We start from the raw sequence: 25,497 nt of genomic DNA on the forward strand, positions 1-25,497 counted from the left end.
GAGATCCATGGAGGAATTTGTGAAAGCCACTCCGGAGAAAATGTGTTGACCACAAGAGTGACCCGAGTCGGGTACTATTGGCCTCATTCTCTCAAGGATGTAGAACCTTTTGCGAGAAAATGCTTGAAGTGCCAAGTATACGGGCCCATGCTGTATTGCCCATCGAAGGCGCCATCGTCAATCTTTGCCCCATAGCCTTTTGCCTAGTGGGGCCCGGATCTAATCGGCTCATTCCCGGCAGCGAGAGGAGGGGCCAAGTTTGTGGTCATGGTGGTCGAATACTTCATGAAATGGGTCTAAGCAGGGGTCCTCATAAGCATCACCTCCTGAGCCATCACAAAATTCCTATGGAAATTGGTAGTTTGCAAGTTTGGCATACCCTAGAGTTTCATATCGGACAACAGAAGACAGTTTAGTTTTACCAAAGCTTCATATCAGACAACGGAGCTTAGGATCAAGGTGAAAGTACTCATCGCTAGGACACCTGCAAACCAATAAAACTCTCATCTCCATCATCAAGAAGAAGCTCGGGTCACACAAAGGAGAATGGGCCAAAGAACTTCTGGGTGTACTATGGGCCTACCAAACAACTATCCAAACCCCCACCAACAAGACACCCTTCACCCTTACTTACAGGAGCAAAGTAGTAATCCCTGTGGAAGTCGGAATGCCAACATTCCTTGTTCAACACTTCGACCTGGATACTAGCAACGAGAGGCTAGCTGAGGGGCTCGATCTACTAGAAGAAAGAAAGGAAGAGGAGGTTATATGAATGGCAAATAACAAGCTAAATGCAGAACAATACTTTAATAAACAGGTCAGACCGCACTCCTTTAGGATAGGAGACTTGGTCCTGAAACAGATTGGAGTAACTACCAAGGAGGAAGGGAAGCTGGGACCACGTTAGGAAGGTCTACATGTAGTAACCACAAGAAATTGACCCAACTCCTACCACCTTAAGGACAGCTAGGGACTTGAGCTCCCTCACCAATGGAGGGCTGAGCACCTAAAGAAATACTTCGCATAAGGGGAGGGAGCAATACTTCACATGTAAATTCCAAATTTATGAATATTAATGCACGAATGTCCGTCTTGAATGCATTGTCTTCAAAATTTAGAACTAATAAAGCTGAGTCCCTAGACTCATGACGAATTCGAGCCCTTAGATTGGCTGCGAGATAAGGCATTGTCCCTAGACTCATTGAACCCCTGTCTAACAAAACCGAGTCCCTAGACTTATAATGAAGTCGAGCTCCTAGACTCGCTACGGGGTAAGGCCTATTCCATAGACTCACTGACCCTCCGTCTAGCAAAATTGAGCCACTAAACTCGCCACAAAGTTGAGTCTGTAAACTCGCTGCAGGGTAAGGCCTAGTCCCTAGACTCGCTGAGCCCCCGTCTAACAAAATTGAGTCTCTAAGCTTGCCACAAAGTTGAGTCCCTAGACTTGTTGCCATGTAAGGCCTAGTCCCTAGACTTGCCAACCCTCTGTCTAACAAATTCAAGTCCCTAAACTCGCAACGAATCCAAGTCTCTACACTTGCTGCGGGGCAAGGCAAAATCCTTAGACTCGTTGACCTCCCGTCCAACAAAGCCAAGTCCCTAGACTCACTGTGGGATAAAACCAAGTCCTTAGACTTGCCGACTCCCTGATCAACAAAGCCGAGTCCCTAGATGCACTATGAAGTAAAGCCAAATTCCTACACACACTACGGGGTAAAGCCAAGTCCCTAGACTCACCAATCCCCCATCGAACAAAATTGAGTCTTTAGACTCGTCGAACTCCCCATCCAACAAAACGGAGTCCCTAAACTCACCACGAAGCCAAGTCTCTACATTCACTGACCCCCCCTTCCCCGCTTAACAAAGCTAAGACCTTGGACCCACTGTGGGGTTGAGGCCTAGCACTATTTGCAACCAAGGCCTTGATTCTAAAGCAAAAGAAAAAGAGAGAAGAAAAAAAAAAAAAGAAGGAGAGCAAATAATGAGCGAGGCAATGGCAGTTAAAAGAGAGGCACTTCCATTGCATTTATGTACAACATGCATTCTTTACAAAGTTAAAAAACAAAACTAGTCCTTGCAAAAAAAAAAAAAAAAAGGAGTTATTATAAAAGTAAGGGGGTTCGGGCTAGTCACTAAGGAGGTGGAGGAGGAGGAGTTCCCTGGGGTAAAGGGGAACATCCCGACTTCTCGAAGTTTTTAACGTAAGCTTGCCCATGGGAGTCTGGGAGAAGGGAAGACAAGTCTAGGGTCTGCAAATCCAGTCCAGGGTGTGCTAGCAGATGCTCGTGCATTCGTTCAAGGCCCTCTCGGATCACATTGGAGTTTGTGATCCAAGACTTGATCTTTGCAGCACGCTGGGTGATGTTGTCCATATGAGACCTCATACCTGTGATCTCGAGATCCTGAGCCATGATGACTAGGTTCATCTCAATCACCTTCTACAAGAGATCGCTAACTCGTTCCTTAGACTGCCTCAACTGTTCTCTCAAATGCTGGGCCTCTCGGGTGACCTTGAAGTGTTGGGATAGCGGCCACAATGCTGCCCGATGATAGAAGCTCGATCTTGCTGGAGCTCATGCAGCTTCATTTGGGTTGACTCCAACTCTGGCTCTTTTCTGCCCACAAGTCAATGTTTCCCTCGGCCTCGAGTAGCAATTTCTTCAAGGCTTTCCTCTCCTGCTTATGTCTCTCGGCATTCTCTTCCAAGCACCGGTTTCACTTTTGCATGTCCTCTAGCACCTCGATTAGCCCCTAATGCAATGTGGAAAGGACCTCATTTTGCTCGCCAGCTTGCTTTAGCTTATAGTGTCCGTAGCGGACTAGAGTTGCGAGCTCTTGATTAGCCTCCGTAACCTCCCTCAACTCCTTGTTGATCATTGCTGCCAACAGGTCTGCGGCCTGCAATGAAGAAGACAATTAGAGATTTTGAGGTAAAGGGAGATAGGACCTGATAGGATGAGTAGTGTGCGGGAAAGTATACCTGGGCAAAGAAGGGTTAGCCTCTGGGCAGTTCGCTCGGTGGCCGTGGCTCGGGCCTTATTGAAATTTGAAGGAGGGGCCTAGCTCCCCTGAGCTCCCGTAGAAAAAGATGGGTCGGCGACTCCCAACTGTAGGGAGGGGTTCGCCCCCTTCCCCTCAGCTTCCTATTCTTCATGAGCCTGCCTCTCTTGCTCAAGAGGATTCTCAGTTGGCGAGCATAGCATTGCGAGCTCTCAATTAGCCTCCGTAAGCTCCCTCAACTCCTTGTTGATCATTGCTGCCAACAGGTTTGTGGCCTGCAATGAAGAAGACAATTAGAGATTTTGAGGTAAAGGGGGATAGGACTTGATAGGATGAGTAGGATGCGGGAAAGTATACCTGGGCAAAGAAGGGTCGTAGCCTCTGGGTAGTTCGCTCGGTGGCCGTGGCCTAGGCCTTTTTGAAATCTGAAGGAGGGGCCTAGATCCCCCGAGCTTCCTTAGAAGAAGATGGGTCAGCGTCTCCCAACTGTAGGGAGGGGTTCGCCCCCTCCCCTCAACTTCCTATTCTTCATGAGCCCGCCTCTCTTGCTCAAGAAGAGTCGCAGCTGGCGAGCAAGGGCTGCCTGGGGACGGGGCCTGTTGGCACCGCCCCCCTTGGGTGGCATAGAAGGACCTAGTCTAGGAGTCTCGAGAGTCATCATCATCACTCAGTTCTATGATGAAGTGAGAATCTTGGGGACCTTCATAGCTGTCCAAGCCATGCGGCAGACAGAAGAAGACGAGGGAGGAGCGGTCCTAACATTGGGAGGGGAGGACTTGATGGTTTCTTCTTGGTCCCCAACCTTAGTAATGGGCAGGGAAGTGTCAGGAAGGGTCCCCTGCCCTTCCCCATGACTTTAAGGCTCAGCAGTAGTTGACGAAGCATCGGGAGAGGTTCCTTCTTGGCCTTTTTCTTCTTCTTCTCCTCCTCCTTCTTCTTGGCTTCCTTGAAGATAGTTGGGGAGGCCTCAAGGGAGACATCCCGCTCTTCTTCTTGGTGCTCGGTCTCAGAAGGCAATCTTCAAAACCTCATGGGTGGCCTCTTCCCTCAAGGTGTCTTCAAAAGATATGAACAGCTCAACCTCCCGAGCCCTGTGATGAGTGGGGTGTGTGAAGGAGTTGAAGAGAGTGGCCCATAAGTCACCTTCTTCTTCTACTTCTAAGAATGAGAATGACGGCCCAACAAAGGTAGAACAAGGGCTGGCGGAATAAGAAGAGGGCTCAGCAGTGGAGCTTGACCCGCTGGGGAACGACGTTGTGGTTCTCCAAGTTTAAGGGACTAGGATTCTGGGGCGTGCAAACTCCTATTGCCCTCGTCCACAAGCTTCTTGGCCTCGGGAGGTATGGCACCTGCCTTGGGGAGCATCACTCTCGTTGCCAGACCCCTTGGCCTCATTGCCCAAAGTTCTGGGAGCAGGTCATGGTGAACCCTTGGCCACTTCCCCTTTCCATTGGTAAAAGTTGAGGCACGCTTCCTCCCCGGGGCGAGGGGATCTCACCCAAGAAGTCCCGACCGAGCACGAACGAGTGATCGGGTGCAAACAAGTGATCCCGAATGTTTTCATTAGAGAGGCCCAGGTTAGTACACGCATCCTCAGGGTAGGCCTTTGCCCAAGCTATCATAGTGTTTAGTCGGGCCTCTTCCCTCTGGTTCAACCTAAGTTCTACGCTCTGCGAGGAAGGGAGGACCCCCCAGGCTGCTCAGGTGGGGTATTCCTGGTGAACTGCCTCCCCCTTGAGGTATTCCTATCCCGAGCTCGACATGAAAAAGAATTTTTAGGAGTAATCCTTAATGCTCGAATGGCACTACTCCAGCGTAGCAATCTTTTGGCAAGCAATCTGAACTGGGAAACTTCATATACTCCCCAGTAGGTGGTTGATATGATACATTGATAAAAATTCCGATAAGAGCCTTCCAAAAGATGACGTAGCTGGACGTTAGGAGTTACCATGCGTTAGGGTGGAGCTGAGCTGGGGCCAACCCCAAATAATTGAGGTCTTCACAAATGGGATTGCAGAACAAGAGGCATAAGCCATTCACAAACATCGAGAGTGAAGGGCCACTCGGGATGCCATCCCGTTAGGGGTGACCACATGTTCCCTTAGTCGAGGAACTTCTAGAATAGCATAATGAGGGATGTCGTATTTGGTTTGAAGGACCTGAAGATCCACACCAGTGACCCACAAGTTCCAACGCTTCCTTACGAACTACGGGAGTAGGGACTCAGAAGAAGCTTTGGGGACCATGAGATCAATAGGAAAGAAATAAAGAAATGATGACAGGGAAACACAAGGGAGTTGTTTAGGGAGTGGAGAAGGAAGCAAGGGTAAAGAAAAGCTCGGAAAGGTGAAAGAGGTGCGACAATGAAGGATGCTTGAGGAGTGAGAAGGAGATGCAAGCAAAGTAGAAACGAAGGGGAAGAAACACTGAAGGTAATGGGTAGAAATGGAGAAAAAATGGAGATGGGGAAGCCTTTTATAGCAAAGGCCGGTTGGAGGGTGTGTGGGAAACGAAGTGGCACTGACATTTATGACGATAGTGAAACGGCTTGGGGATCCCAGTAAGCGTGATCGGTATGCGTGGTAGTCATTGTATTAGGCACATGGGAAGCAAGTACCAATGAGCTTCTCGATATGTGGAAATGGAATAATAGACTAGTTTGATCAATGGTAGGGAAATGGGAGAACCGTAGAAGTTCAGGAGGTGTGCACTCATTAGGGGAGACAGATGGCCTTAGGAACTCAACCGACAGGTGATAGCACGAGAGTGGGCAATGGGAAAGTAAGGAGAGCATGGAGAGCACAAACCAATTTGCAACCGAGAAGAAAGAAAGGCTTAGAGTCGACCCCAACCGTCAGAAGTTGGAGAGACTTCAAAAGTCCAAGGGGCCCCCCAAGTGTCGGTAGGTTGCGAGGCACACATTCAAAGAGGAAGGGCAAGGTGCATTGAATTCCCACCAAGTGATTGTGATGAGAATTCGTGGGGTAATGTGAGAGGAGGCAATTCCTGAAAAAGGCCCAGTCCCAAGGAAATTAGGCCGTGGAGGTTTCGGGCCTTTCAAGCGAGAACTAGAGCGAGCCAGGGGCCCGGGACAGGAGTCATACATAGAGCCCACAGCGCACCTCCTCATCTGAAGTGGCCAAGGCACCGAGCCCTGCCCAGGTAAAGGGTCCACAACAGGACACCTAGCACTTGGTACTCTGGTGACCTTGGCCTAGCCCTGAGCGAGGTTACATAGCCGACAACTACCGCAAGGCCCAGGTGGCTAGGCATGTATGATCCAAGGTATGTTAGGTCAGAGATACATCGCATTTAATGTGTCAGGAGGCCCGAACATGTGACTGCATGCAGGCGCAATAGGACGGCACGACCTTTGCCTGACACTCTGCCAAGGTAGGAGGCTAGTGGCAGGTCTGGCCCAAGCATGACCTAACACCCCACAATCTCCCCCAACAATCGAAAATGACCCAGGTATAAATACCTCGATCCCATTAGGGTGGAAGCTATTTGATTCTTCATCTTCTTGATTCATTTAGCTTACTTCACCCCTCAAGTGTTCTCCACTGACTTTGTCATCAGAAGGTTTCCAAACTTCACTGAAGCCCGCATTTCTTCCTCGTTGCAGGTACTGGAAGTTTGGGCAGCCGTGGTACTGCTCGGGTCATGAAACACGACATCAACAGTAATATACCATCATTCTCTACATAAAATTTTTGGTAGAACTCACTCTAAAAAACCAGCCAGTGCCCAAGAACTTAGTTAGATACATGGTTAAGCTTGCACTTAAGCCATTTGAGACACTTGGATTGTTACATACCTCCATTCCATTAGTTGCCTCAACATCACACTATCTTAAAAGACAACAACTATGCATATTAATGGTAGAAAAATATTCCAACCATCCAATAGCATCACAAAACTCTTGGAGGAGCGTTTCAACAACCATTTTCGGTACCCAGGAAGCCCCTCCAGCATAATCAGAACATGGATAGATAGAGCTATCATTTTTAATAAATTAACATATTATGGATAGACAACCTATCATTTTTAACAAGAAGTTAACATATTATGGATAGACAAAGCAGAATATGCCAACTTTGATGTTAAAAAGTAGAAACTGAATTGTATAAGTCTAGTGTATGCAAATCCCGCATATCTTTTAGAAAAAATAAATAAAAACCATAAAAAAATTTCACTTTTAAACAGTAGGTCTTTTTTCTTTTTCTTTTTCTCTCTCTCTCTTTTTTTTTTTTTTTTTTTCCCTCAAAAAGACCTATACTAGACTTGCAAACTCATATTATCTCACGTACAAGAAAGGAATACAGCATAACCACATCAGCAACAATCATCTCATTACCCCAAACGATGGTACAGCAACCAATCCAGTACAGCTCTAGCCAGCCAACTCAAATATTTCATTCTTGCAAAAGCCCATAGTTCACCAGACAGGACCAATAGGTGCAAAAGGAACAACATGAAAACAAGGTAAAGCAATCAAGCAAACAATAAAGGCCATCAGTTATACTTCAGGGGATATTATACCACTGGAGGAAAGAGCTTCGACTGGGAGAGCGACAAACACATGAAAAAGAAAAATGCAGTTAAAATCATATAACTTGGGAGCAGCGGTGTTTATAATATGTTACCTTCTTTCAATATATATCATATCTGGACTGAAAAAATCTTGGGGAATTTATAATAATGCCTGGTAATTCTAGAAACCGATCAACGATAAATTAGTCAACTGGTAAATAATTTTATAAATCAGTTAAATAGCATACACGAATACATTATACTTTACCGTTTATTAAACTTGCAATCATCCCCCAACTACAACATTCTCAGCAATTCCATCAATTTATATCGCCTAAATGCAACAATGACTTCATTGTTTATCCCATATTTCCCTAATACTTACATTCATCCATCTTATTAACATTCTCACTCTTTTTTTTTTTAATATTTTATTTATCGTCAAACTCGGGTAAAACAGAATAAAACAGAAGATTTTGGGGTGAATAAGAACACATCAAGAGTCAAGACGCCCCCTTTTTGCAGGGATTCTATTTGAAAATGTTCCGCCAATGGGACCCGCAGTAAAAAGGGTCCAATTTCAATTGCCAAAGAATTTTCTATCGATTGTGGTCTGTGGAGGAGTTGTGAATGCCAAATCCGGCAGAGACCCCTTTTACATTCTTTTCAGAGTGTATCAACAGTTTTTTGTTTTTGTTTGCTATAATGGTTCATTATTATTGGGCAATTTACACGCAGCTTTGCTATCCTTTGACTTGGATTGGCCAAGCATTTCAGCAACAGTTCTGCATCGGCATTCCTTTCCTGGCCGGATCACATCTCCATAAACAGCCATTTCGATTATATCAAGCTCCTTATCTGCAAGTTGGAGAAATATGTGGGTTTTAGAACAAAGAGCAAGGAACCGATACACAAGTAACAAAAGAAAACGATATGCATCCAGTATGTGCCAAATTAATAATTCAAGTGGAAAATACAGTTCAGTTTAGGTCAAGGAGATTGAGCTCAATTGCTCAACCAAGGATTTTATCGCATGGAGTCAATCATAATACATTTAATTGGTAGCTAAATGGAGGATTCTTATTGAAAACAAACAGATCCGATAATCGGTTGAATGGCAACATGAATGTAGTTGAATAATCCCCAAAAGAGTTTGGCATGTCTATCCCTCAATTCGATGTATCTGCATCGTCTGTTTGATTGCCACCCCTGCATCCCATGTATTATTATTTCAAGTACGATCCTTATTTATTCACAGGCTTACTCAAAGCTCACACAAACACTCACCATGTCCTTCATATTGTGAGAAGGAAGTTGAAATCAGACTTTTCAATGAATACATCCTATGATGAGACTGTTCTTACCAATGAAAAGAAAATATGTAAACAGTTTTCAAACCTTCCAAAATAACAACTTATGCATGGCTGGAACAAAACCTAGATACTTTCAGTTTCCTACACCCTGCAACTAACATCCAAATCTTTAACTTTTACAGACCACAAATAAATTGGTTGACATCACAATCTTCCATAACCTCTCATCCCACCAGTCAGGCATTAGATTGCAGCTTTCAGAAACCAAACCGATACATTGATACCCCTCATTCCGTCCAACACCAAGGTTAAATTATGAAAGCCTCTCAGTTCAGAAACAAGGGTGGAGTACATGTAAAAGAGCCCAACACAATAATGATTAGATCAATTGAGCTGGAAACACCTAAAATGAGTTATTAGATATTCATACAATGAAAGTCCCTCCTGATTTCATCCATTTCTTGCCTGAATAGGCCATGGAGCTCAAATTCGGCTGCTAAGTGCCTTCCACAAGGCAAAAATAGGTTGACCAACCTACGCCCAACATATCCTGCATCTAGAAACGTATTATATGGTATAGATCTGGATTTTATCCTTAACTATAACTATTCCTAGAACATCATGGGGATAAACCACTTGATAGGCCATTTGAAAAAGGTAACACATAACTCAAGGGCTGAAACTCAAAACTATTAGAGATGCAATATAAAGAATATCAGGACTTGAATTCGATTCTTGAACAACAGTGCCCTTATTTGGTGCCAGATTTTTCCCAATAATGGGCACAGGTAAGGAACAAACTCTTACTAAAATGATGACAACAAGAATATTTGTTATATTGCCAGCATGACCAAATTATGCAATCTTTAAACTCAGAAAACAACAATCAAACAATCAAAACTTACCATGAAAATGAATGTTTGAACCTAAATTGTAATTATAATTAAAAACTAAAACATAATTCCTCCAACATGGAAGCTACAAATTAGACCCTAGGCCAAGACAGCACAATCATCATCTTTTTGAAGTGGATTTAGAATCAAATACCCAAGCGCACCAACTAAGCAGCTCTAAATAAATGAAGAAAAATAAGCATTTCACATTTAAGTGAAGACAAGAGAGTCCTGCAAACATACCTGTAAACTTGATATCACAGGAGTAACGTCTCAATTGAGTTGGATCCACACTGTCTTTGTCTGATTTAAATCTATTCACCCTTGTTTGAAGTATCTGACAATTATCATATGTAGATTCACCACCTGTAACACTATCCCAGTTCACAAACTACTCAATCCTTTTTTTTTTTTTTTATAAGTAATTTTGATTTTATTTAAAAAAATTGAAAGGCAGCCTGAGTACACAGGAATATACAAGTAGGAAAGGCACAAACTACTCTGTTCTATATCGAGATACAATCCAAAATCTACCTTCTGCCAATGGTGAGGAGAAGAATGAGAACAAAAAGCAAAAAACTTCACGAATGTTTATGTTTCGCGTTTCCAATAAACTAAAACGCCATGTAAGCCACCTTTCTTGGCCATCACTTCTCGGCAATTGAAAAGTGAAGCGAGAGGAATGAGCGCACCGCACAATAGAACCCGACAAAAGAACTCCCAATTCTCAATACGATTAACAAGAAAAAAAATAGCCCATCTAACCTTCTCCAACTAATTGATATTATTCCCCTTCGAAAGCAAAACCCATAAACCCGTTTCGAAACTTAACTCGTAAAGCTCAAATTTGCAAGCCGAAGCTAAAAACTAAGCTCCCAGGAAATTCTCCCGAAATGACAAATAAAACTAAGAAGAAAAAAGAAAAACCCAGAAACAAATGCTTTCGAATGCAAAATATTATGATAAAAGAGAGAGAGAAGGACCTTTGGAGAAGGGGACGATGTGATCATACTCAAAGCAGAGGCAGCCTTGACAGTTGCAGAAGCGCTTACAGACGATGTTGCCCGCTGCGTCCTTGCGCCACCTCTCTGGATGTCTTCCTATAAGCGTCTCTGCCTTTGCCCAGCACTTGCGCTTCGTGTTGGAGTCGAAAAACCTCGGCCTGTCCTCAGCACTACTCCCACTGCTGTTGCTGTTAGAACCACCGCCTCTAGAACGATGAGGCGAAGAAGAAGAACTCATCTAACTATCACCCGCTCTTCCTTCTTCTCTGTGGTTTACTCGGAGGGGAGAAGGAGAGAGCTCTCCAACCGTTCGTCGTATTGTCCCAATGGCCCCAGTCCTTCGACTCCCTCTTTTCCATTTCTTTATTTATAAGGCTTTTTCGTATTAGTTAGAGCTGAACAAAAATTTAAAAATTCGCCTCTAAATTCAGCTCCGCTCTAACTAACAAAATGAAATTACAGTTGGATTTTCTTTTAATTTTTCAGCTAGAGTCAAAATCGAAGTCAAAAGTGCTGCTGGACCAACTCCAACTCAGACTCTAATATTGTATATATTATAAAAATATGTATTTGTCTATACATTTATCATATATACTAGCTAGTATAGTTATATATAAGTCATATAACTACAATTTATATAGTTAAATTCAATAGAGTAATGTTATACATCATACATTTTCATCTTACTTTCATCCCATTAATGATAAATATGACACATCTTATATAATATGATAAAAATGAGATGATAGTTTAACGTATATAATTTTTCAATTCAATAATATACTAATATGAGCTAATTACTATAAAATAATATATTTATACTATAATATAAATAGACTAATGATAGTTTAGTATATGTAAACATCATAGTATTACTATCATGCATAATTAAGTATAGAAATAAATTATACACTAGTATTTAAATAAGTATATTATACTAAATTAATAACACATATACTAATTTACTAAAGTATAATAACATGTAATTAGACACTAAAAATAATATGTAATGCTATAGTATGATAACATGTAATTAAATACTGTAGTATAACTTTAGTATAAAAATTAGTTAGATATTAATATAGAAGTAAATTAGTAGTGAATGATTTAATTTTAGTTATAAATTTTTTGAAAAATTTGAAATTTGAAAGGCCATAAAAAATATTTGTTTAAAATGAACTAAATATGAAACTAATAAAAAGCTTAAAACTAAAAGCCCAAATCCGACTCTACTCTAACTCCAGATATGAGCCTACATAAGTCGGAGTCAAATTTAAGAGAATTCAACTTCGACTAAGTCGGTGCTCACCCCTTGTGTTCATCTCTCCTATAGACTCAATAAATACGTTATTTATTCGTAATGATTTTATCAATTACTTCTCACTCACTGAAATTACTAAATTAATCAACGAAAATTGTTATAGAAAATCCTCTCATTGGCAGGTTCACATATTCTACACCACACATCTAATGTGGCAAATTGGGTTCCTCAATTAAATATAAAAACATAAAAATCGGCTCTAGATTCTCTATTTGTTTACGTGTTTTTGTGTCTTTGCGTGTATAAAATTTGATAAAAAAAAATAAAGAAGTGCTACAGGCAGGCATAATGCCGTGCCTGCCCGCAAACGCCACTAACGTGGCATTTATATAAATATATATAGATATATATGTATATATAAATAAATAAAAAATAAAAGAAAAAAAAGATACAAATGAACTGAGAAGGGGAAAATGCATGCCCAATTCAAGTGGAAGGGAAAAATGCCGTGCCTCACCATTTCGTTCTCTTCCTCGGCATAGTAGCTCCGGTGGGCACCAATTGCAGCAACCCACGGCTTCGAACCTGATAAGTTTCTTTCAATTTGCCAATGGCAGAGACTCATTGTATTTTTCACAAATTTTTATTTTGTAGGAAATGGCAAAAAGGAAAAAGCTGCAAATGATTGCCCCTCACACAAAAAGGATTTTCCAGTCAACCTTTTCACAGTTGCTTGCCTCATCTGCTTCCCACTCATACACACATACACAATCACAGAGCACTAATGTGTCTTCCCTCTTTCTCTCTATTTTTGCATTATCTGTGTCAGTCTCTCCCTCATTTCTTCTTCGGCTGAGCTGAGAGTAAGACAACAACAATCAAAGGAAAAACGCTGCGTGTTCTCGAGTGGATGGAGGAGAGGAGTCTCAAATGAAAAATGTTGCATTTTATATTTTTAGAAGAGTTTTGCTATATACAAGCACAGTCGCGTACTAATCTGTGTACCAATACTGATTCATTTATACTTAAAATTTAGATTAACACTGTTTTTAATAAAATCTAATTTTTAACCAATCACATCATATTGGTGTACAGATTAGTGTACAATTGTGCTTGCAACTATATTTTTCCTTTTAAAAAGGGGTTCGATCAGTTGAACAAAAAAATGGGCGTTTTCATCACTTAATTCAAACGGGGCATTTTAGTTCACATAGGAGACCGTCCGCGGGGATGCCCTCCAAGCTTGCGTTTAGACTTTCTCAAAAAAATAAAGTGAAATTGAAGCCAACCCAAAACTTGGAGAGAGATAGACAGGGCTATTAGAGAGAGAGTTTGAGAAAAGAGAGAGAGCTCAAGGAGAGAGAGGACTTGGTGAGAGAGAGCTTGATGAGAGAGAGGGGCTGAGGGGGTTCAGTGAGACTCATGAGAGTGATTCAAATAATGTAAATAAGATTTCAAAGAGAGAAAGACTTGGATGGGTCCTGAAAATTAAATAAAAAAAAAGAAAAAAAAGAAAAAGAAAAGAAAAGGAGAGAGTGCGGTGCATAGGCTATTATATAGCAGTATATATAATATTTTAAGCAAGAGAAAAAATGTAATCACCACTTCTTAGGATAGGCGAGGAAATGAAAATTACTGTATAAGAGAGTTGGAGTTATAGTTGTTGGCCTTCACTGGAATCAGGAATTAAAATAAAATAAAAATAAAAAAAAAAAAAACTAGATAACCGAGTCGCAAAACCGGATTTGTAACCAAATTCGGATTCATCTTTTCCGCCTAGATTTCAAGTTTCAGACCGGAAGAAATGAGACTCGAATCTACACCTCTATGTATAAGATTATTTGAGATTGTCATGTGTTCCAATGTTCCCTAAATACAAATAAGATATAAGTGAGGAGACACATTCTAAATTTGCCTGTGGAAAGGACAAGTTTAAAGCTATCATATAAGAGAAAAGTAATGATATACACCACATTCTTATCTTATTTTTATCCAATTAAATAAGATGTGGCTCACTTATTACTATTGGATTAAAAAGAAACATATAATAAATGATTACTTAATGATGATAAATATGTTAAATCATATTTAGTAGGATGAAAGTAAGATAGCAATATTATGTACAGAATTTTCGATAAGAGAAAACATTCAAACCGGTTGATCTGTTGTTCTTTAAATAACAGTCCTATAATATGTGTTTGACACGTAGGCTTCCATTTTAAATACCATATAGCCGCATAACAGCTGATAAGGACAAATCCCCTCCCACCTTAACCCTTCCGCTCTTCCAAAACCTCCCTCCCGCTGACCCTCCCTCTCTCCCGTTGAATCCCAGTCCACTGTAAATCTTGCTGGCCCCCTAAAAAAATTCTATAGTCCATGCCTTAGTTTTATCATGGGTCGCACCATCATCTATTTCCCGAATTTTCATCCGTCTAATTCTCAATCAGCCGTTAAATGTAAATCTTGCTTGTGTATTTACTCCTTGAAAGTTTTACAAAGATATCAAAAGACTTATGGGAAAAAACTAGGCAACTACTAGAGAGAGTTCGTTGATATAGAATGAGAACATTATGGAAAACACTTGAAAAATAATTTCACAAAAATTACTCAAAAAATCCTACTCAAATCAATAAATATGCAAACCCATTTTCTGGCTTCTCAAGCATATCAAAGTTCCCAAGCGGTTTTGTAATATTTCCTGGCTAGATCTTGTTTCATTGCTCTGCTCTGATACATAGGTAACAAATAAAACAAGTTAAGATGTCTTTGATTGCGTGTTTATTTGGTGGCAGATCAAGCATCGTTTTTTATTTGTTCTCGCAATTTATTGTGTTGGACAGCGGCAAGCAAGATGGGTGAGATGGATGTTTGTCGGAAGACCTTGCTACATGAAAGAGATTAGTTGAGACATAACTTTTCGAAATGGTAGAGGATGGGGATAAACTGAGGATTGGCGAACTGATTTGAAAGGAGAAGAAATGGGTAGGGATCCACTAGACAGTAAATTACCGTGAAAAAAGAAGAAAAATCCTACTGATGGAACTGGTGGGTCGCGTCTGGGGAAGGATGTTGTGCATCTGCTGGAGAGGAAAATAGTGTTCACGGGTATTTTGAGAAAAAATCTGATGTAGTCATTCTCATAATCTTTTTTGTACAATGCTGATGTGTAAGTTGACTACTGGGTGATGCTTTAAACTCTAAACCAGACGGTACCGCTTCAAAGGAAAACTCATCATATAATGGCATGTTGAAAATAATCAATGATTAAGGGAATAAGTTGTAGAATTATTTTTAGGGTAATAAAATACCAAATCTCATATTTGTGACATGACGTAGGTTTGGATACCATATTATGAATATGACATGATATATGAGATACAATGTTTCAAAGTGAAAATAACATAGCAAAGAAGGCATTTTGATTGTATTTAAGGATAATTAAATTGACAAAGTGAAAATCCCACGTTTCTTCTAACACGTGATGGGATCCATCAGTATGAAACAAATGATAATTTTGTAGGTTTTGATGAAAGTTTTTTTTTGGTAAGTAATAAGTAGATTTTATTTATACGAATGAAATAGGCATAGCCCATATACACAAAAAGTATACAAAAGAACACCTAATTACATTTTAGATTAAGGAAAGAAAGTCGTGAACATTGTTTCCTCAAGTACAATGGTCGAAAACAAAAGCATTAAAGTGCGCATAACAAAAATCTGAAGTTCCGCCATTGCGTGCTCCATATCTTCAAAACATCTCTCATTCGTCTCCAACCATAAACACCACATGATACACAACATTATTATCTTCCACATTGCCGCCACTTGAGGACAACCTTGAATCTCATTCCAACAAGCCAATAAATCCACCACTCTCAAAGGCATTATCTAAGCAATATCCATTCTTCTAAAAATCTTATTTCATTGCCCCATTGTGACCTTACAATGCAATAGTAAGTGATCTATAGATTCTCCGTGTTTTTTGTACAAATAGCACCAATCCATCACGATGATTCCTCTCTTCCTTAGATTGTTTGTAGTCAAGATCTTCTTAAGAGTGGCAGTCCATACAAAGAAAGCTACCTTAGAAGACACTCGGAATCTCCAAATCCTCTTCCATGGGAATGTAACATGGCCTTGGGTTAACAAAATCTTGTAGTATGTCTTGACTGTACATTTTTTACTATCATTAGCCCTCCATTGCAACTTATATTTTTGAGTTATACTATTTCCCATAGAATGGAGCAACCTTAAAAAAGTAGACACAACCTGCAATTCCCAATCATAAATATCCCTATTAAAAAGAACATTCCACTTATAAGAAATGAAATTCCCAACGTACCCCTGTAAAACCACGAAATTGTCTACCAATTTCCTTGAACAAATAGGTTAGATCTCAATTATCAAGATTATGAAACGAATCAAGTAATTTAAAATAAATAATCAAACTTGCAAGACACAACGATTGGTTACGAAGGGAAACCCTTTAAAGAACTCTTTAAAGGTAAAACCCTACGGGGCAGCCAAACCCAGGAAAGTCAATCTTATTATTTGAAGAACAATTACAAGCAATAATCAATTACAAAACCTTTGCAATTCGACTCTCTTACTTGCCTAGACAAACGACCCGTTTGTCTTCTACCGCAGTAGCAGCCAGAACCTCTGGCGATCTTCAAATGTTGACCTCCCTTCTGGAACTCCAAAGGCTGAAACACAATCGATGTTGCTTCGCACTCAAAGCACGATCACACTCAAGAAGATATGAAAAATCCCATGAAAATTCTCAAGTGAATTTTCTCTCATAAACACTCAGGATCTCCTCTGTAAAATTCGTGGCTTGAAGTCCTTGAAAAGATGCAAAACCGAATCCCCTTTAAATAGAAGATCTGAAAAGAGTTCTAGTTGCAGTAGGACTCTGCTGACGGTTAGCAACAGACGCGAAAACGCGTCCCGACGGACTGCTAACATTTCGAGATAACTTCTTCTGATATAGACTGAATTCTGTTCCGATTTCTTCTGGATAAGTGTACTGCTAACAGAACTCGATTTTGACTTCAGGAACTTATCTAAACAACACCTAAGACTTCTAGATAGACTCAATATTGTTTAGATATAAATCAATACTTATTTTACATTCATCCAAATTTAATCAAATAATGATAAGATAAACCTTATCATTCATTCAAATTTAATCAAATAATGATAAGATAAATCTTATCATTTAGTCATCTAATCCTAGCCAATTTTTGCCTTTACAATCTCCCCCTTTGGCGGATTGGTGACAAAACCAATTTGATGAATGTCTTGGATATACAATCTTCCCTTTGGCGGATCGGTCACAAAATCAACTTGATGAATGTAGTGTGTACCTAAGATAAAAACAACCAGCAGACCAAGATCTCGTGAAAAATATCTTAATACAGTAATGATAAGAAATGACATAGAACATTCCTTGAAACTAGTCCCAATAATAATCAAAGGTTAGATGCAATGTAAACCTACAAAAAGAAAGTGTTCTAGTCATCATCAATAACCATGTTCAATACTTAATTCTCCCCCTCAATATTCTGCTGCTCCCCTTTTTTATTTTTAGCAAATTCATCATCAATAACCATGTTCAATACTTAGTTCTCCCCCTTAATATTCTGCTGCTCCCCTTTTTATTTTCAGCAAATTCATTAAACACCCACTTACTCAAACTCCCCCTAAATTTCACAATATCAAGATATTCCAATTTATTTATCTCCCCCTTTTTGTCACTAATCTGACAAGACACAAAATAGAATAAATATCTTATGTGAGTCAATATGAAGATACTAAGAAAGACATGGTGAACAACTCACATGTGTCTCAATTTTTCATGGATTAAATGCACTTGATGTATGAGCATGAATGCATGTTTAAACAATGAGCAAATGATTGAGACAACTTAGTTGAGAAAAAAAAACAAACACTTGGTAGGCATTCCATGAAAACCGAATGACAAAGGCTAAGGACCCATTCAAAAACCGTCCTCAATACATGCAAACAAAATGCTCAACTGAGCAACCATAGTGATTTCAACGCAACCCAATCACATATAATGAATAGCCCCTCATAAATCGGCTGAAAAACATATCAACCCTAGAAATTTCAGAAGACCGAAAAACATATAAGCCTTACCTTGATTAGGATGCAAAGATGAGTAGAACTGGATGATCTTCAGAATTTCAAAAGTCTAACTAGTGATATGAGTGAATGAAGGATTCGGTTGGGTCTCAAAAGAGGAAGAAATGTGTGAGAGAGCTGGGCGCCGTGCAAAATAAGAGAGAAAGGGGGTGGGAGATCGGCGCATGTATGAGACACAAGAAGGAAAAACATAAGGCACATAAGTGTCGTGTGCCTAGGCACGTGCCCGAGGAAAAAGAGTCCCACTGGGACTACTGCAACACTAGCATAAGTGACCAAAAAACACAGATTTAGGCTCATATCTCAAACAAACCAAAAAGGCTTCATATTTTTATTTCTGTATTTATTTTATAGAAACCAGAATAAATAGAGATTAGTAAAAATAAAAACAACAAAAAATTTTTATTTTTAATTTTTTATTTTATATAAAGCAATAGGGCAAGTAACATGCCTAAATGCATCTTAGTTCAAACATAGTGTGACTCACAAAACAAATTCAATAAAGTACACCCTTTTATTTGCAACAATCACTATGGATATTCACTCCTCATAAGATCATCAATGTCAAAGTTCATGTGAGTGTGTGAGTGAGTATACTTATAACAAAGCATTTTTATGAACTCCTTTCTTCAATATCTTTTTTTTTCTTTTTGATACCTTTATTCATGAAAGACTGCTTCTTATAGATGCTCACAAGAGTTTGTTGCTTCACCTTAAAAGTCAAACTTTATGCTAGGGCCTAGATACATGAGCATCTCCTCCAAACACTAGTTTGCACAATCCCCTTTTTTAAGTCCATTTTTGTTGCTCATCTTTTTCCACAATGATTAGAGCAACGATTCTTTCTATAAGGACTTAAGGAGATAGATCCGTGTAGGGTGTTTGTCTTTTTCCACAATGAATTAACACCGACTTTTTCTATATGGATCACTCTTTGTGTTTGGCAAGAAGAGAGCTCTTTATTGATGTACTAGGTTCAACTAGTATTAGTCAATTCAAGGTAGGAACTCTCTCTTTGATGAGCATCTCATTAAATGATGTGAACTTTAATTATAAAAAACATACATATAAGTTTCTCACTGTGCATTGAAAATGAACTTTGCTAAGATAATCCATAGGGTTAGTATACACAAAGTGAATTGCACAAAGTAGAGAGATGCATAGGTTCAGGAATTTATTAAGTAAGAACACAAATGCTCAAACTTTGACATATCAAGCATGCACTTTCCTTAAAGAAAAGTTATGAACCAAACCAGAATTTTTTTTTATATTATATTTTTCTTATTTAAAACTGAAAAGCAGAAACATAAAACAGAAAAATAAAATGCATGTCCTAGGCTAATGCAATAATATAACGGATGCAAGAACATGCAAGTAATCATATCCATTAATATGACATGGCATCCTCTTTGACCACCCATTTTGCTTTAAATTTTGGCCTATTCTTTTTGTCAACATCACTTTGTATGATCTTTTCTTTATTTTGAAAGCAAAAATCTGCTATTTCACCAATTTTGAGATTTAAAAATTTGATTTGTTGACTCATATCACAAACTTGATTCTCTAGACTATTTCCTTTCCTTTTTAGATTTCTTTCACATCCATTTTTCTTCACTTTATTCAAGTTAAAGCAATTTGGTCTTATATGACCAACAACACCACAATAATGACAAATAGGAATAAACTTACCTTTGGACTTACCTTGTTTGGGCTTCTTTGTCATTGATCTATCATGTGAGGCTCTTAAAACATGAGTTGTAGACACGGCCTTCTTTGGAGTTTCCTCATCTTGACTTCCTTTAATAAAAATGATATTTTTTGATGAGGTGGCAGCGGATGATGAGTCTTTAAGTTCCATACCTTGAGAAGTCATATACCCCAAACCCGTGCGATCACAACTAGATTTTTGAATACTCAACATCTCTTCTAATTTTTGTGTTGCTGTTTTTTCTTGAACCTTTTCCAACTCTTTTTCTAATGCAATTTTTTGATCCCTTAATCTTGCTATTTCAATATCAGAAATTTTGAATGCCTCAAACAAGTTATTTTTCTCACTCTCCATATTAGTGAATTTCTTGTACAGCTTCTTGTTGAGTTTCTTTAATTTGATCACTTCTTCACACACATCATTGTAAGCTTCTTGTAAACTCAACTCATGATCATCCACAACTAGAGCAACCTCAAAATCACTATTGTCATCATCACTTTCAGATTTTGTTAGCTCAATATCAGAAAAATCATTAACAACAGTAGAAAAAGCCACAAAAGTATTGTCATAATCAGATGATGAACTTGAAGTTTCAGATTCTGAACTATCACTAAGTGTGACATTCAATGCTTTTCCTTTACTTTTCTTGAAATTTGGACATTCAATTCTTATATGACCATAACCAGAACATTCATGACATTTTACTTTATCAGATTTTTCTTTATTCCATTTTTCAAAATAATTTTTCTTTGCAGAAAATTCTCTACCTCCTTTTTCCTTTCCACTATACTTTTTATTAAACATGAATTTTCTGAATTTTCTTACTATAAGATCTATATCCTTATTGTTAAGATTTTCTTCATCAGAAAAATTATCTTGATTTTCTTCTATAGTTTTTAAGGCAATAGACTTACCTTTTCTTGCTTGAGGAAGCGAAGATTCATACGTTTGCAAAGAACCTACCAATTCTTCTACCTTTATTGCATCAAGATCTTTACTTTCTTCAATAGCGGTAACTTTGGGTCGAAATCTTTCAGGTAAAGACCTTAGAATCTTCCTCACGATCCTTGAATCCTCCACCTTCTCGCCGAGATTAAACCTGGAATTCACAATATCATTCAGTTTAGCATAAAAATCATTAAAATTTTCATCTTCCAACATTTTAATCTCTTCAAATTTTGAGGTTAGCATTTGCAATTTCGAATTTTTTACTATTCTTGTGCCTTCATGTGTAACCTCCAAAATATCCCAAGCTTCTTTAGCAATCTCACACATGGAGATTCTTTTAAATTCTTCGGAGGATACCGCCATGAAAATAGCGTTAAGTCCTTTGCTATTTAAATTGCAATTGCTAATTTCATCTTTTGTCCAAGCATCTATAGATGTCTCGGGTTTAGTCCATCCTTGTTCAACCAAATGCCATACACGTTCATCCAAAGACTTGAGAAAAGCCCTCATACGAACTTTCCAATAAGCATAGTTTTCCCCATCGAAGTATGGTGGAACGTATAATGACGTCGACATGATCTACAAGGGCACGGATCACACTCGAATGAATGAACCACGCTCTGATGCCAATTGAAATTCCCAACGTACCCCTGTAAAACCACGAAATTGTCTACCAATTTCCTTGAACAAATAGGTTAGATCTCAATTATCAAGATTATGAAACGAATCAAGTAATTTAAAATAAATAATCAAACTTGCAAGACACAACGATTGGTTACGAAGGGAAACCCTTTAAAGAACTCTTTAAAGGTAAAACCCTACAGGGCAGCCAAACCCAGGAAAGTCAATCTTATTATTTGAAGAACAATTACAAGCAATAATCAATTACAAAACCTTTGCAATTCGACTCTCTTACTTGCCTAGACAAACGACCCGTTTGTCTTCTACCGCAGTAGCAGCCAGAACCTCTGGCGATCTTCAAATGTTGACCTCCCTTCTGGAACTCCAAAGGCTGAAACACAATCAATGTTGCTTCGCACTCAAAGCACGATCACACTCAAGAAGATATGAAAAATCCCATGAAAATTCTCAAGTGAATTTTCTCTCATAAACACTCAGGATCTCCTCTGTAAAATTCGTGGCTTGAAGTCCTTGAAAAGATGCAAAACCGAATCCCCTTTAAATAGAAGATCTGAAAAGAGTTCTAGTTGCAGTAGGACTCTGCTGACGGTTAGCAACAGACGCGAAAACGCGTCCCGACGGACTGCTAACATTTCGAGATAACTTCTTCTGATATAGACTGAATTCTGTTCCGATTTCTTCTGGATAAGTGTACTGCTAACAGAACTCGATTTTGACTTCAGGAACTTATCTAAACAACACCTAAGACTTCTAGATAGACTCAATATTATTTAGATATAAATCAATACTTATTTTACATTCATCCAAATTTAATCAAATAATGATAAGATAAACCTTATCATTCATTCAAATTTAATCAAATAATGATAAGATAAATCTTATCATTTAGTCATCTAATCCTAGCCAATTTTTGCCTTTACAAGAAATATGGGAGAATACCCGCATATCTGCCACAGAAGTCTTTCTGTTAGCTACAATACTATAGAGAGCTGGGAATGTCATGTATAAAGTGCACTCTCCACACCAAACATCATGTCAAAATCTGATTATGAAACCATCTCCCACCATGAGCCGTATGTGGCTTTCGAGCCCTACCAAGCCCTCCTAATGAATTTCCATAAGTCTACACTATGTCCCTCCTCACTACATGGGAGTGTGTGGGGTACCAACCTTCCCACGCACTCCCATGTCTAGAATCAATAATCTCTTTCCATAGTATGTCTCCCTCTAAGTGGTACCTTTATAACAATTTACCCAAAAATTTTTTATTGAAAGTCATCAAATTGCATATCTCCAAGCCGCTATTCGGAATTGGAGAACAAACTTTGTTCTAATTAACAAGATGAAATTTAGTTTCCTCCCTCACATAAAAGCCTGGAATAATCTGTCAATTTTAGTCGCCACCCCTACAGGCAAAGGAAATAGTGAAAGAAAAATTTTGGGGAAATTAGTTATAGAACTCTTAATTAAAGTGAGTTGTCCCCATTTCGATAGATACATACGTTTCCACCCAGCAAGCTTTCTCTCAACTTTCTCCACCACCTCATCTCATATGGCTCGAACCTTAAAGGTGCCCTCTAGTGGGAGTTTCAAATATTTCATAGGCAAGGAAGACACCTTGCAATCCAACAACCGTGCCAAGCTGTTAATATTAGGCACCGCACCCACTATAACCATCTTAAATTTACCAAGGTTAACCTTAAGCCTCGACACTATTTCAAAGCATAACAAAAGATCTTGTAGAGATTGAATTTTACTAGGATCCACATCATAAAAATAAGAGAGTATCATCTACAAATAAAATATGAGAGAGTGAAGTATGGGCATTCGTGCCATTACCCACCGAAAAACCAAATAAAAAACCTCCTCCAACAGCAGCCTTCACCAGCCAGTCAAGTGCCTCTATAACAATTACAAACAAGAGAGGAGACAAGGAATCCTCTTGCCTCAATCCACGTGAGCTGTTAAAGAACCCAACAAAAGTGCCATTAACTAACATCGAAAAACGAGTATTAGAAACACAATAACGGATCCAAGAAGTCCACCTATCACCAAAGCCACACCTACTGAGCAAGTAAAAAAGGAAGTCCCAATTCACGTGGTCATAGGCCTTTTTCATGTTAAGCTTGCAAAGAATACCTGGGACGCCTTTCCACATCCTATGATCCAAGCACTCATTGGCAATAAGCACCGAATCCAAGATTTGTCTTCTCCTAATAAAGGCATTTTGAGGTTTAGAGATAATATGTTCCAACACTGGGCTAAGTCGATTAGCAAGAACCTTGGAGATAATTTTGTAAACTTTGCTCACAAGGCTTATGGGACGAAAATCTTTAATCTCCTTGGCCCCATGTTTATTTGGAATAAGAGCAATGAACATCCCATTGAGGTTTTTCTCAAATTTATGGAAATAGTAAAATTATGCGGAAACCTGCATAATATCACATTCCATGACATCCTAACAAGCCTAGAAAAAACCCATTGAGAATCCATTCGGCCCCGGTGCCTTGTCCTTCGCCATGCTACAAATAACCTTAAAGAACTCATCTTCATCAAAAGCCATTTCCAAACCACATTCACTTTGTGGATCAATGGACTCGAAAAACAAGCCATCAGGTTTAGGCCTCAAGCACGCCGATTTTGAAAGGAGGTTCTCAAAATACTGCACAGATTTTCTAAATCATCAGTGAAAGAAAACACTTGAGTACTTGAGTGAAGTGACTCAATAGTGTTGTTGCGTTTACGTGAATTCGCCACTTTATGAAAGAATTTCGTACATTTATCATCATCTTTTAATCAAAGGGCCTGTATTTTTTATGCAATGAAATCTCTTCCATCAAAAGCACACTCTCCAAATAAGTTACAACCACCATTTTTCTTGCTAGGACCTCCTCCGAGAGGTCTCCTGTCAATTCCCTTACCTCGAAATCTTGTAGTTCCTTCATGAGAGTATTCTTTTGATTTTCAATGCTACCAAACACTTCTAAGTTCCATTTTTTTTTTTTATAAGTGCTTCCAAGTTCCACTTCTTTAGATCTTGCTTCAAAGCCTTGAGCATACAAGCTAGAATGAAATGGGGAGTACTTGTAAACATATAAGAGGATCACCAAGAACGCACCTTTTCTACAAAACCCTCCGTTGCTAATCACATATTTTCGAACTTGAAGTATTGACGTCTACCAAGAATACCTCCATAATCCAAGATAGAATATGGTCAGAGCACACTCGGGGCAACCGCTTTTGAGAAAGTTTAGGGAAGTACGCCTACCATGACAGGGAGACAATGAACCTATCCAATCTCGACCATCCCAGACTATTTGACCATGTGAACTCGCTCTCGAGAAGGGGGAGATCTATAAGGTCCAAATTAAATACAAACTCCGAGAACTCCGAGAACTCTTCCATAATTGCCGAGTGGCGATGAATCCCCGATGATGGGCCTCACATCACCCGAATGCTCGTTGGGAAAGAGAACAATATTGAAATCTCCACCCATGCACCACGACACCTCCCATAAATAAATTAGGCCCACCAACTCCTCCCAAAGTCACCTCTTATCACTATCCAAATTTGGATCATAAGTACCCGCAAAGACCCATTCCTATCCGTCAATCATATTTTTGAAGCGATTGACAACTGAAAAATTTTCAACACATTTTTCAATCGACTCTACCGCTCTTTTGTCCCACACTAAAAGGACCCCACTGGTAGCACCCAACCAGGCCAAGTAGGACCAACCCACATATGAACACCCCCTCAAGCTATGGATGATTCTTCTATCCACGACCCTCATCTTAGTTTCTTGAAAGCACGCCGCATCCACTTTCCATGAAGCAATAAAGATCTTATGCGAACACACTTATTATAGTCATTCAGCTCCTGCACATTCCACGACAATATCTTAGGCTTTATAATTACAAAGAGTGCCCATCCCTTTCAATCTATCTCTTCCGACCCCCATTCCTTAACCTCATAATTCACAGAGCAAGAAAGCCTTTTCAATCCCCTTTCTCGCTTCGTG

The 25,497-nt window shown here is 39.3% G+C and overlaps 2 protein-coding genes across 2 annotated transcripts; both read right to left on the bottom strand.

The window, feature by feature from the left end:
* Positions 1-8,034: 8,034 nt before the first annotated feature.
* On the bottom strand, positions 8,035-11,202 carry LOC122280560. The gene is made up of 3 exons (XM_043091513.1): positions 10,726-11,202; positions 9,986-10,108; positions 8,035-8,394 (listed from the first exon to the last, which is right to left on the bottom strand). The coding sequence occupies exons 1-3, from the start codon at positions 10,982-10,984 to the stop codon at positions 8,237-8,239; spliced, it is 540 nt and encodes a 179-aa protein (XP_042947447.1). The 5' UTR covers positions 10,985-11,202; the 3' UTR covers positions 8,035-8,236.
* An 11,822-nt stretch (positions 11,203-23,024) lies between these two features.
* Positions 23,025-23,856, bottom strand: LOC122282190. The gene is made up of 3 exons (XM_043094140.1): positions 23,616-23,856; positions 23,340-23,468; positions 23,025-23,188 (listed from the first exon to the last, which is right to left on the bottom strand). Exons 1-3 carry the CDS (start codon positions 23,854-23,856, stop codon positions 23,025-23,027), a joined length of 534 nt encoding a protein of 177 aa, XP_042950074.1.
* Positions 23,857-25,497: the final 1,641 nt, after the last annotated feature.

The sequence above is a fragment of the Carya illinoinensis genome, chromosome 11, assembly GCF_018687715.1.
Source record: "Carya illinoinensis cultivar Pawnee chromosome 11, C.illinoinensisPawnee_v1, whole genome shotgun sequence".
NCBI classification, from domain to species: domain Eukaryota; kingdom Viridiplantae; phylum Streptophyta; class Magnoliopsida; order Fagales; family Juglandaceae; genus Carya; species Carya illinoinensis.